The 13962-nt window shown below is 41.6% G+C and overlaps 1 protein-coding gene across 1 annotated transcript in view; it reads right to left on the reverse strand.

Moving 5' to 3' along the window:
* Nucleotides 1-5397: 5397 nt before the first annotated feature.
* Nucleotides 5398-13962, reverse strand: part of FBP1 (fructose-bisphosphatase 1) — a 30827-nt gene continuing 22262 nt past the window's right edge. Inside the window, exons 4-7 of the mRNA NM_001034447.2 lie at nt 11574-11714; nt 8429-8566; nt 7288-7407; nt 5398-5721 (exon numbers count right to left, since the gene is read on the reverse strand). Coding sequence (NP_001029619.1) covers nt 5530-5721; nt 7288-7407; nt 8429-8566; nt 11574-11714 — 591 coding nt within the window. The 3' untranslated portion in view covers nt 5398-5529. The remainder of the gene's footprint in view (nt 5722-7287; nt 7408-8428; nt 8567-11573; nt 11715-13962) is intronic.

The following is a 13962-nucleotide window of genomic DNA, read 5'->3' on the forward strand; positions in this document are numbered from 1 at the left end:
GCAAACCATTAGCCAGACTCATAAAGAAACAAAGGGAGAAAACTCAAATCAACAAAATTAGAAATGAAAATGGAGAAATCACAACAGCCAATGCAGAAATACAAAGGGTCATAAGAGACTACTATCAGCAACTGTATGCCAATAAAATGGACAATTTGGAAGAAATGGAAAAATTCTTAGAAAAGTATAACTTTCCAAAACTGAAACAGGAAGAAATAAAAAATCTTAACAGACCATCACAAGCACAGAAATTGAAACTGTAATCAGAAATTTTCCAGCAAACAAAAGCCCAGGACCAGACTGCTTTCACAGCTGAATTCTACCAAAAATTTAGAGAAGAGCTAACACCTATCCTGCTCAAACTCTTCCAGAAAATTGCAGAGGAAGGTAAACTTCCAAACTCATTCTACAAGGCCACCATCACCCTAATACCAAAACCTGACAAAGATGCCACAAAAAAAGAAAACTACAGGCCAATATCACTGATGAACATAGATGCAAAAATCCTTAACAAAATTCTAGCAAACAGAATCCAACAACATATTAAAAAGATCATACATCATGACCAAGTGGGCTTTATCCCAGGGATGCAAGGATTCTTCAATATCTGCAAATCAGTCAAAGTAATACACCACATTAACAAATTGAAAGATAAAAACCATATGATTATCTCAATAGATGCAGAGAAAGCCTTTGACAAAATTCAACATCCATTTATGGGGAAAAAAAAAGAACCCTCCAGAAAGCAGGAATAGAAGGAACATTCCTCAACATAATAAAAGCTATATATGACAAACCCACAGTAAACATTATCCTCAATGGTGAAAAATTGAAAGCATTTCCCTAAAGTCAGGAACAAGACAAGGGTGCCCACTTTCACCACTACTATTAAACATAGTTTTGGAAGTTTTGGCCACAGCAATCAGAGCAAAAAAAGAAATAAAATGAATCCAAATTGGAAAAGAAGAAGTAAAATACTCACTGTTTGCAGATGATATGATCCTCTACATAGAAAACCCTAAAGACTCCACCAGAAAATTACTAAAGCTAATCAATGAATATAGTAAAGTTGCAGGATATAGAATTAACACAGAGAAATGCCTTGCATTCCTATACACTAACAATGAGAAAACAAAGAGAAATAAAGGAAACAATTCCATTCATCATTGCAATGAAAAAAATAAAATACTTAGGAATATATCTACTTAAAGAAACAAAAGACCTATATATAGAAAACCATAAAACACTGGTGAAAGAAATCAAAGAGGACACAAATAGATGGAGAAATATACTGTGTTCATGGATCGGAAGAATCAATATAGTGAAAATGAGTATATTACCCAAAGCAATCTATAGATTCAATGCAATCCCTATCAAGCTACCAATGGTATTTTTCACAAAACAAGAATAAATAATTTCATAATTTGTATGGAAATACAAAAAACCTAGAGTAGCCAAAGCAATCTTGAGAAAGAAGAATGGTACTGGAGGAATCAACCTGCCTGATTTCAGGCTATACTACAAAGCTACAGTCATCAAGACAGTATGGTACTGGGATAAAGACAGAAATATAGCTCAATGGAACAAAATAGAAAGCCCAGAGATATATCCATGCACCTATGGAGGACACCTTATCTTTGACAAAGGAGGCAAGATTATACAATAGAGAAAAGATAATCTTTTTAACAAGTGGTGCTGGGAAAACTGGTCAACCACTTGTAAAAGGATGAAACTAGAACACTTTCTAACACCATACACAAAAATAAACTCAAAATGGATTAAAGATATAAACGTAAGACTAGGAACTATTAAACTCCTAGAGGAAAACATAGGCAAAACACTCTCCGACATAAACCACAGCAGGATCCTCTATGACCCACCTCCTAGTACATTGAAAATAAAACCAAAAATAAACAAATGGGACCTAATTAAAATTAAACACAACAAAGGAAACTATAAGCAAGGTGAAGAGACAGCCTTCAGAATGGGAGAAAATAATGGCAAACGAAGCAACGGACAAAGAATTAATCTCAAAAATATACAAGCAACTCCTGCAGCTCAATTCCAGAAAAGTAAACGACCCAATCAAAAAATGGGCCAAAGAACTAAACAGACATTTCTCCAGAGAAGACATACAGATGACTAACAAACACATGAAAGGATGCTCAACATCACTCATTATCAGAGAAATGCAAATCAGAACCACAATGAGATACATCTCACACCGGTCAGAATGGCTGCTATCCAAAAGTCTACAAACAATAAATGCTGGAGAGGGTGTGGAGAAAAGGGAACCCTCTTACACTGTTTGTGGGAATGCAAACTAGTACAGCCACTATGGAGAACAGTGTGGAGATTCCTTAAAAAACTGGAAATAGAACTGCCATATGACCTAGCAATCCCACTGTTGGGCATACACACTGAGGAAACCAGAATTGAAAGAGACACGTGTACCCCAATGTTCATTGCAGCACTGTTTATAATAGCCAGGACATGGAAGCAACCTAGATGTCCATCAACAGACAGATGGATAAGAAAGCTGTGGTACATATACACAATGGAATATTACTCAGCCATTAAAAAGAGTACATTTGAATCAGTTCTAATGAGGTGGATGAAACTGGAGCTTATTATACAGAGTGAAGTAAGCCAGAAAGAAAAACACCAATACAGTATACTAACTCATATATATGAAATTTAGAAAGATGGTAACGATAACCCTATATGCAAGACAGCAAAAGAGACACAGATGTATAGAAGAGTATTTTGGACTCTGTGGGAGAAGGCGAGGGTGGGATGATTTGAGAGAATAGCATTGAAACATGTTTATTACATATGAAACAGATCGCCAGTCCAGGTTTGATGCATGAGACAGGGTGCTCAATGCTGGTGCACTGGGATGACCCAGAAGAATGGAATGGGGAGGGAGGTGGGAGGGGGGTTCAGGATGGGGAACACATGTACACCCATGGCTGATTCATGTCAATGTATGGCAAAAACCACTACAGTATTGTAAAGTAATTAGCTCCCAATTAAAATAAATAAATTTTTAAAAATTAAAAATGAGAATGCTGCAAATATAAAAAGAATTTTTGCATCTTTGTTTACAGGAGGTATGGTTATATAGTTTTCTTTTCTTGTAATGTCTTTGCCTGATTTTAGTACTAGAGGAATGCTGTCCTCATTGAATGAGTTAGGAAGCATTTCCTCATCTTCTATTCTCTGAAAAGAGATTGCAAAGACTTGGTATTATTTTTTCCTTAAATTTTTGGTAGAATTCACCAGTAAACTTTACATGCCTCCTGAGAAATCTTTATGTAGGTCAAGAAGCAATAGTTAGAACTGGACATGGAACAACAGGCTTGTTCCAAATTGGGAAAGGGGTACATCAAAACTGTATATTGTCATCTTGCTTATTTAACTTCTATGAGTAGTACATCATGCGAAATGCTGGAATGGATGAAGCACCAGCTGGAATCAAGATTGCAGGGAGAAATATCAATAACCTCTGGTATGCAGATGACACCATCCTTATGGCAGAAAGTGAAGAAGAACGAAAGAGCCTTTGATGAAAGTGAGAGGAGAGTGAAAAAGCTGGCTTAAAACTCAACATTCAAAAAACTAAGATGATGGCATCCGGTCCCATTACTCATGGCAAATAGATATGGAAACAGTGGCAGACTTGATTTTCTTGGGCTCCAAAATCACTGCAGATGGCGACTGCAGCCATGAAATTAAAAGACGCTTGCTCCTTGGAAGAAAAGTTATAACCAACCTAGACAGCATATTAAAAAACAGAAACGTTATTTTGCCAACAAAGGTCCATCTAGTCAAAGCTTTGGTTTTTCCAGTAGTCATGTATGGATGTGAGAGTTGGACTATAAAGAAAACTGAGCACAGATGAATTGATGCTTTTGAACTGTGGTGTTGGAGAAGACTCTTGAGAGTCCCTTGGACTGCAAGGAGATCCAACCAGTCAATCCTAAAGGAAATCAGTCCTGAATATCCATTGGAAGAACAGATGCTGAAGCTGAAACTCCAATACTTTGGCCACCTGATGCGAAGAACTGACTCATTTGAAAAGACACTTCTGACAAAACAGTGGCTCAGGCACTCAGACTTTTGTCCTGTCGTTGTCATACTGTCATTGAAACACATGACGTTTAATGCATGGAAGGTAAAAGAGTGGATGAAGAATTATTCATTGGGTTTTCAAACTAGAATTAATATGCATTATTTCCACCTACATTCCATTGGCAAAATCTTAATCAATGTGGAGCTTAAGAAAGTCCAGATATTTCTTAACATGTGGTATAATGTGCTATAATCTTCGATTTCTAGTCCAAAAAGAACCAAGGTCTGCTAAGGGAGGAAGTATTTTTATGGAAAGCCTAGCAGAAACATACAAACATTTGTTTGCAACAAATTGTGTTTCTTTAAATCTTTTTATGATGAATCCTTTCATTTACAGAATTAAACCTTAGGAATTATTACATATGTTAATTCAATGAAGTGTTACATTTTTATAGAAAACTTACCACTGAGTCAAAACATAAACCTTCATTTGTGACTTGGATGGTTACACCCAGATTCAGGAGGCCAAGAGGTCCTAGATCTCATTAGGTACCACCACTAACTTTTCAATTCTCCAGTTCCAAGGAGGGCTTAAACAACCTTACTCGGGTTTGTTCTGCACACCCAGAAAAGAACACATAGGAGAACTGATGTGGTAACTCCGAGTTCAATGTCTAGATTGCTTGGGTTCGTAACCCAGCTTAGTTGATTGGGCAGATGACTTCATCTATCGGTCCTCTGGGCTTCCCTGATAGCTCAGTTGGTAAAGAATCCACCTGCAATGCAGGAGACAGCAGTTTGATTCCTGGGTCGGGAAGATCTGCTGGAGAAGGGATAGGCTACCCACTCCAGTTTTCTTAGGCTTCCCTTGTGGCTCAGCTGGTAAAGAATCCACCTGCAATGTAGGAGACCTGGGTCAATCCCTGGATTGGGACGATCCCCTGGAGACGGGAAAGGCTACCCACTCCAGTATTCTGACCTGGAGATTTCCACGGACTGTATAGTCCATGGGGTCACAAAGAGTCAGACATGACTGAGCAACTTTCACTTCACTTTACTCAGTCCTCTATCTCGTAATCTGTGAAATGGGTTATTCATAGTACCTAGTTCATAAAGTCATTGTGAAGATTAAATGAGTTATCTAATGTTATAGGCATTAGCTATTATTATTACTATTATTTGGCACAAAACAATGAAAACTTTTTTTTTTTAAGAAAAAGGACAAATATGTTCATTTCTTCTCTATCCACTCAGAATATATCTTGACCCTGTAGCATTATTGATTTAGCATTTTGGTTAGGTAGTGCATTACAGAGCATTTGATGGTGAAAACAGCCATACTTTTTATTTCTATGACTAGGAATGTATGGTGAACAGTCGGAATGTGGTAACACTATGTGAGATAAAAGGTCCAGATAAAAGGCAATTCCATTTGGTGTGGGCTGGGCCCACTCTTCATTTGGCAGCATGCTTCTTGTATATCTCCAGGAACTCAGTCACATCTTCAGGAGACCCCAAGATGATGGGCGACTTCTGATGGATGTCAGTGGGAACAATGTCCAGCACAGTTTCCTTCCCGGTGGTAGCCATTCCTCCTGCCTTCTCTATGACATAGGCCATGGGGTTACATTCATACAGTAGTCTCAGCTGGAAAACAAGCATAGCATGCTCACACCAGAACATATTACACAGAAAAGAGATTTGTTCCATAGCAAAGTAGTGCAGAGCCGATCCAAGGTAACTGATACTTTCCTTTACCTACCGTGAGGTTGTAAAAGCTCCCCCATGAGGTTGTGTCTAAGACTGAATGGTTAATTTAATCATTTGGTTAAGTTAAGCCATCCATCAAGAGCCAGCAACAGACTGCCTGATGCATGTGAGGCAGACCACCTGGATTCAGGACTGAATGACATTTTGGCAGAACTGATGGTTCCCTTCTCTTTATAGCCCGGAGAATGGACCTAATGAGTGATTCTGTGTGTGTTTTGGATGGACCTTTGCCTATTCTAAAAGCATTTAAAGTCCATGGCAGTGTCTGGCTGCAGACATCTGGAAAGCAGACAGGCTCCTCCAAACAGTATAATATTGTTTGCAACTCTGTACACATTCCTTTTACAATTCTCCTAAGGCTCGAGGGTTGGGATTTAGTATGCTATACATCTTGGCATTTACTTTTAAATATTAACTTTTTTATTGTATGCATTTTCATGCAGCCTGCCTACTGAGTAGACAGCTTTTCGCAGGTGTTTCCTGACTCTATTTCCATACAGGTGTCAGGGTCAGATCTGCAAAGCTGAAAATAAAAAGGGGGGGAGGAACCTCAATATTTACATTAAGGAACAATTTTTTGAGGCATTAGAGAAAAGTGCTATAAAGCAGGCTAATCACATAGGTTGGGATGTCAGAGGGGGCTATAACAAGAGTGGTGTTTTAAGTAAGTAAGAACATCCTTAGTGAACTGGATGCCACATGCCATAAACAGAGACCTGATCATATCTGAAATACATCAATTTATAACTATCTTATGGGGATCGTTGTTCCTTCTCTCATATTAAAAAAAGGGGGGGTGGTCAAAAGGACACTACTAGAGAAGCAAACACACTGACCCTCTGTGTAGGAGAAAAGTGAGACACCCTTTCACTAGCATGAGCAAGCACAGCCCATCCCGTGGCTTCCAGGAAGCCTGTGGCCATGAGACCAATGCATCAGTAACAGCTCACATGAAAGCTCTAGGTGTCCCCAGAGATTCTTTCCTTCTATAGAAAGGTATCATTTTCCGAGCAGCATTAAGTTATTTCAATTTTCTGCCTTTTGAAAAAGCAATCAAAGAAAACCTCTGTGTGGGATACATATGTGATTTGCTGCCTTGGTAATGAGGTTGGACTGTTTCATTTCACTTTATGAATGGAATTCATTTTGTCCAAGCCAAACCACGTACCCACTGGAAGCACTAAGCACTTTCAGTCCCCTCTGACCATAACATCTTTACTTATCTTTAGCAACAGAAGGGCTCTCGAGAGATCATTTTTACCTGATATCACCTGACATTAACCAGGACAGCCTTTAATCTAGAAAAGAATATGCCATAGACATCCTTTGCTTCCTCCTGCAGACCATAACAGCTTCCGTGACCCTTCTTTCTTCCTCAGTCAAACCCCCTGGGCTGCAAATGAAATCTACTGCTGCTCCACCACTCATAGGGGATTTATTTACCTTTCCACTGGGGCTTTTCTTGTTAGCTGGATACATAAAGATCCCTCCATAGACTAGGGTGCGGTGTACATCGGCTACCATGGAGCCCACGTACCTGGCGCCATAGGGGGCTGAGTTGTCCTATAACATGAAGACCAGCAATAATTAGGGTTATAGAAAAGAGAGATTTCTTTCTGTCCTCTATGCTTATTCGATTCAGCAATCAAACAGAGCACCTTTTTTGAGATGTGTATTTAGTGATGAAAATCTGTTCCCAAGAAGCAGAAAATGGGAATAATGGAGACAGCCTCTCACATCTCATAGTAGCTCAGCTTACCCAAGGAGGCCCCGAGGAGAATGGGGCAGATTCGGGCTCTGGGGTGGGGCAGGCATTTAGCAAGATCCGGCGGGAAGAAGGATTCTGTGGAGCTGAGAAGCAGGGACAAGGGTGAGGTTTGCATCTCATAGGAGCAGGAACTGCTCAGGCAAAGGAGAAGCTGTCTGCCTTGGGCCCGGGGAGGAGCCTGGTGCCGCTGGGGCAGAGGGCATTTCTAGGGAGAGGTGGAAGGAGAGATGATAAAGCTGGGGAGAGAGCCTGGGAGTCGGCTCGGAGGGCCCCAAGTGCCATACTAATAGCATGTGGGCTTTGTCCTTAGAACACAGCAGCCTCTAGTGGTGTCAAGCTAGAATAGGACAAAATTGGATTTTCCCACATAGGACCAGCCATTTCTTCTCTTCGTTTTCAGTGACTTGTAACCTCTTTAGAGAGCTACCACAATGGATGCTAAATCTAGAGATGACACAGAAATCCATCCAGTGCCACGGGACTGGGGCCTGGGGTACAAGAATCACGTTTGTACCAACTGAGATCACAGACCCCAGAAGTGAACATGTTTTATTGCCATGATGTCTTTCACCTGGCTGACATGATCGTCCTGATTTTCTTCGGTCAAGAGAAAGTGACAAAGGGGTGATGTCCCAGGACAGGGTTTCCAGTCCCCAGTACCTGAGTGGGAACTTAACCATAGGGGTCAGTGCACAGTGGAGTCCACTTACTTCCACCCCATCCCCCACCTTTCCTCTCCAGGGTAAATCATGAGTCAACACATTTCTGCAAGCTCAGGGGCCATCCCCACCGCCACCACCCCCAGCCCTCACTTACTGGGGGGAACTTCTTCCTCTGGACATACTCGGTGAGGGCAGGATCAAAGTCCTTCGCATAGCCTTCATTGAGGCTATAGATGCTCCCTTTCTTTTTGATCTTCACATCCCTGTCCACCAAAATGAACTCTCCAATGGCCTGTGAAACAGAAAGGAAAGTGGAAAGGTGAGGACGTCTCCTCCAGGCCTACAGGAGAGGGTCGCAGATCGGGTTGGGGATAAGGCGGGGCTCGAGGCCTGAGGTCACACCTGTGCTTCAGTATATGCTTCAGTACAAAGAGCTTGGATTTTGTGTTTTCAATTGAGGTGTAATTGACATAACATTATGTTAGTCTCAGGTATACAACATAATGCTTCCATATTTGTGTATGTTGTGAAATGATTACCAGCAAGGGAAATCCTTGGCCTGAGACAGGTGTGCCTTTGGGAAAAAAAAAAAAAAAAGATGAGACTGGAGCTAGGATATCAGGAGAAGGTGTTCATGGTTGCTCTTATCTTAGCTTTCCTGTTTTTGTTTCTGTCTTGATGTCATTTTCCCCGAGTACCCTGAGTTTACCGCATGTATAACTTCCGATGCCTTTGCTCACTGATCTGAAGACTGTTTCTCAGGACTCAAGCTTCCACAAAGTCCCAGCACTAAGCTGATGCCTTCAGGGCTTAGATTCTTCAATGTTAATGTTAAGTCGCTTCCATCACGTCTGACTCTTTGAGACTCTATGGACTGTAGCCTGCCAGGCTCCTCTGTCCGTAGGATTCTCCAAGCAAGAATACTGGAGTGGGTTGCCATTTTGGAGATTTAAACTTGGGAAAACAGTGTCACATCACTACTGGAGCTCTGGACTGTTTGGGGCTTCTCCATGTCCCTGATAAGAGAGTGATTGAGGCTCTACCCATCTGAGAAGGAAGTTGCTCCAGAGACAGGTGAGTTAAGAAGGGAGGCCCTCCCATGGACACATCTCTCCCCAGCCACTTATTCCCATAGCAAAGCTTGGTTCCTGCCAATATGGAGCACATTGGAACTAGAGAGGAAGGGAGGGAGGGAGAGAGGAGTGTAGGGAGAGAAAACAGATGAGAATTAACAGTGGTCACTGAAAGGTACCATTGTGAGTGATTCTTTTTTTTTTCCTTTATGATTTTTTTGGTGAAAGTCTAGAAAATGAAGCCATTGCACAAGTGCTCATGAAGCCATGCTTCACAGACACCTCACCCTGGTACCTGGCCAAAGCATCCTACCCATGGAGGGGGTGAGTCTCTTGTACATGAAGAAAAGAGACTGAAAAGCCTTTCGTACTTTAAAGCTTGCTAGAGAAGCACAAAAAGCTGTTGCAGTCTTTTGAGCAGAAACTGTCAGCCAAAATGAAATGAAAGCTGTATCCTGATCAGAAGCTCGCCACCCCCACCCCAACCCCTACTCCACAGGCATGGGGAGCAGAGGCTTTGTCAGCAATGGGGAGGGCAGCCAGCAAGAAGGAGGGCAGCCAGCCTGCATGGTTCTTCCAAACACTGAGTGCCCATTAGGCGTGAGGACAGCAAGAGACTATGAAACACACAGAAACTTACTCCCGGACATAACATCTGCAATCTTGAAACAAGAAGAGATTTAATGTTTCCATCAGTTCAAAGGTAATAGAGAAGTCACCAGAAGAATGTCTGGACAAGAGGTAAACACCCAGCAAGAGGATAAATTCACAGACATCAGTGATTTGGGAAATCAATCCCTGGGGTCAGTGTGAACTTTGCTCTGGGTCTGCCACTGTTTTCCCTGAAATAATGGCCTTTGGAGGCTTGAACTAGTGCATTTCCTTACCCTTGTTTATTTGTTAAGTACCAGTATGCCAAGGAGCCAAAGTCCAGTTGTGCAACAGTGCAGGGACAAAGGCAGCCTGAGTTCCAATTTCTACGACCTGCCACCCACAAACCCTGAGGCCCCACCAACAGCAGCCTGCTCCTCACAGGACGCCAGTAGGTAATGGTACCTAGTGTTCAGTTTGTCAGCAAAATGCACCAAATAAATAAAGTGCTTCATTAAATGTTATCTGAGGACATTTCTAAAACTGAAAGGTATTTAAAAACTCAATTCTTTTTCCCTTGGGACACTGGACCAAGGGCATACCTACTGAAGATGATTCTATGGAGTCCATATCAAAGGTGGGTTTAATCGGGCAAAGTATTTACAGAGAGTTCTTTGCCTGGTTTATCTGCTGTGTTAAAACTGTCATCCAACAGAGTAAATAAACAACCCCAATTAATAGACATATGGAAGAAATTATCCTCAAATTAAAATTAATATTCATTAGCAAATGAATATTTTTCATGGTGCCTTGAGCTCCTCTTCATGAGGGAGTTTCCTCTATAAGGTGGACTAAGAAATTATCTTCATTTCCTTATTTCCACTTCCTCAAGCTAGTCTCAGTCTTTCAAAACCACAAGGGTTCACTGAAGGTTTGCATGCACTGAAGCTTGCATTTCATTTGATGTTGCAATGCACATCAAATGAATCTGGGAGCTAATTTTGAAGAAATGAGGCGATCTACTGCTCCAGCTGGGACACCCATTCACCTCAGGAAAATAAACTGGTAATGGAGAGAGTGGGTGGCAAACAGACCATCTATGGGCCCCATCTGGTCTATAAACGTGCTTTAGTTGGCTAGCACAGTGTTTTACACATCCAGAAACCTAACATTTTCTAAAAATCCAGTGTTTCTTGAAACACTGGAAGCCGTAGAAGAGAGCCGCTATTCCCAAGGAGTAATGACCACTGGACCTCCCCAGTTCCCTGCCGCCCCCCACTGCCCTTCACAGTGCCTGCCATCTTGCCCCAGCACACTCCACTCATTCGTGTGGCCTGCCCAGCCCAGCAGGCATCTGAGTCAGCTCAGTAATGTCCGCCCTAAAGAATTCATTGTGAAACAAAAACTCCCTCTTGTGCTCTGGACAGACACCATTTGTCACCTCAGTAATCTTCTTATAATGTACACATATGGTCCATCCATCTCTCTACCCTGCTTCCCCACCCCATTGTCTCGGTCCCTCCATGGGTCTCATCTTCCATCTTTAGGAACTGACTCCCACCGCCACACACACAACAGACACTCACAGCCACCAGCCAAGCACCTGACTTTGCCCCCCACTCCGGGATCTCTCACCGGGTCCAGCATGAAGCAGTTGACTCCATTCGCCATGGCCAGGACCAACATAGTGGCACTGCCATAGAGCGCATAGCCAGCAGCCACCAGGTTCCGGCCTGGCTGCAGAGCGTCCTTCTCAGAAGGGTCATCTTTCGAAATCTAGGACAAGAAAGAAAACAAAACATCTTTGTTTTGCTGTATTGTGGTTCTTTTTGCAGTTCCTCCCTTAGCAAGATGCATTATCAAGGTGCTCTCCTAATGAAATAGGGCATCTTCTTGGACGGGGAGGGGGGCGGGGGCAGGGAGGAGGGCTTCCTCCACACACCAGTCATATCCTGATTGTATTACCACAGCGACCTTCCCACCAAAACCCAAATTTCCTGCATCTGGATCCATCTTTCCAATCTGAGTTCTCCTTCAATCTTACTAATTTGATATTCCTTCATTTCTCCATTATCACTCTCAAAAAAAGAGCATGCCTCCATGCCAGCGCCCACTAATTTAATCTTATTACAGGCATCAATGTCTTTCCCTTGCCTACTCTATCTTTATTTAAACAAATTAAAACTGGGCTGCACGGCTACCAGTCTGGCGAGGAAATCAATTTCCTGAGTTCCTGCCAGTTGTGGCACATACTCCAGTGAGCAACATGCTCCGTAGTCACACAAAGAAATTCTCAGAAATACAGACACTATCTCTCCAGGGTCATTACCATGCAGGACAATGCTCTCCGTGTTTTTAACCATTACCCACAGTAAAAAATACATTTTATATCACAAACCAGTACCAATACAACTACAAAAATTTAACAAAACAATACTTAAACTTAGAATATAACATCTACTCTAATCTCCTTTGTTTTTCATTAAAAACACAGCCCACTGGGTCAGTGCCTCAGTTTGTTCCCTAATACTAAGGAAAGGAAGAACTTAAGGGTACGGCTCCTAAGCAATTGTCACTAATAATTATCTTCTTAACAACTGGCTTCTATGGTCCTCAAAACAGCCGCAAACAAATCTTTCTGCTTTAAAATTCTCTACTTGAATTTAAACAGAAATGAAAATGAGCAGTTTCTGCAAATTTCATGTATTCTTTCCCAACCACAGATTCTAGGGCCTGAGAATAAATAAGGGAATTCATATCATGATACTGGAGATGGAGGTCACCTCAGCAAACACATTCCTGGTAATTTTCCCTATAACTTTTGAATGTATGACTCAGAGTCCATGTACCTCAGAATCACTTGAGATGTTTATTTAAAATGCAATTCTGGGCCTGCGACCTAAACTTACTAATCAGATTTTCTAAGGTGGGCCCTGGGAATCCGCATTTTACCATGCACCATAGATGACTCTCGCACTGAAGCTTAAGAACTACTCATGTAAAAGGAAGAGTCACAAAAAATCACTTCTTTCCTTTTTTTTCTCGTATCTCCAAGCTTTGTATTTAATAGTTTTCATCTAGACAGTTGGTTGGTTTCTTGGCTGGTTGGGTTGGGCCAAGTTATTTGCTTTAGTTTGGTTTGTATTCCCAGGGTAGTACTTTGCAGCTAAACACAGACTAAACACAGTACCAAATATTTGAGTTGTTTTCTCAAACTCCAAATTTTAAGTGCACAGCCTTGAAACCAGTGATATAAAGGGAAGAAAACAGGCAGGCTCTAAACATCTCCTCTATAATAACTACTTAACACTGCAAGTATAGCACAAAATAGAACAAAGTCAGTATGTAAACAGATGGAAGCCCCTGGAGGCTTGGAGTAGTCAGTTCTCTACCAAGAAAAGTCCCTCAGAGAGTCACCTCATCCAGAATCATCCATGTCTGCCTGTGGCACAAGAAAGAACAAACTTGTTCTTGGTTAAGAATCTATCTGCCAATGGAGGGGCTATGGGTTCAATTCCTGGTTCAGGAAGAGTCCATATGCCTCAGAGCAACTAAGCCCATGTGCAACAACAAAAAAAGTCACTGCAATGAGAAGCAAGAGCACCACAACTGGAGAGTAGCCTCTACTTGATGCAACTAGAGAAAGCCCTCTTGCAACAATGAAGACCCAGCGGAGTCAAAAATTTAAAAAAAAAAATTTTTTTTTAAAGAATGAACCACTTTTCCCTGAAATACTGTCACCAAATAATCTCAACCCTTCAACTTCCTTGCGTGGAATAAGAAATGGTAACGTTATCTAGTGATGCTTTCTAAGGCCCACTTGACTTCACATTCCAGGATGTCTGGCTCTGGGTGAGTGATCACACCATCGTGATTATCTGGGTCATGAAGATCTTTTTTGTACAGTTCTTCTGTGTATTCTTACCACCTCTTCTTAATATCTTCTGTGTTTTTTAGGTCCATACAATTTCTGTCCTTTATCAAGCCCATCTTTGCATGAAATGTTGCCTTGGTATAGTGGAGG

Source organism: Bos taurus, chromosome 8 (genome assembly GCF_002263795.3).
Source record: "Bos taurus isolate L1 Dominette 01449 registration number 42190680 breed Hereford chromosome 8, ARS-UCD2.0, whole genome shotgun sequence".
Lineage (NCBI taxonomy): Eukaryota > Metazoa > Chordata > Mammalia > Artiodactyla > Bovidae > Bos > Bos taurus.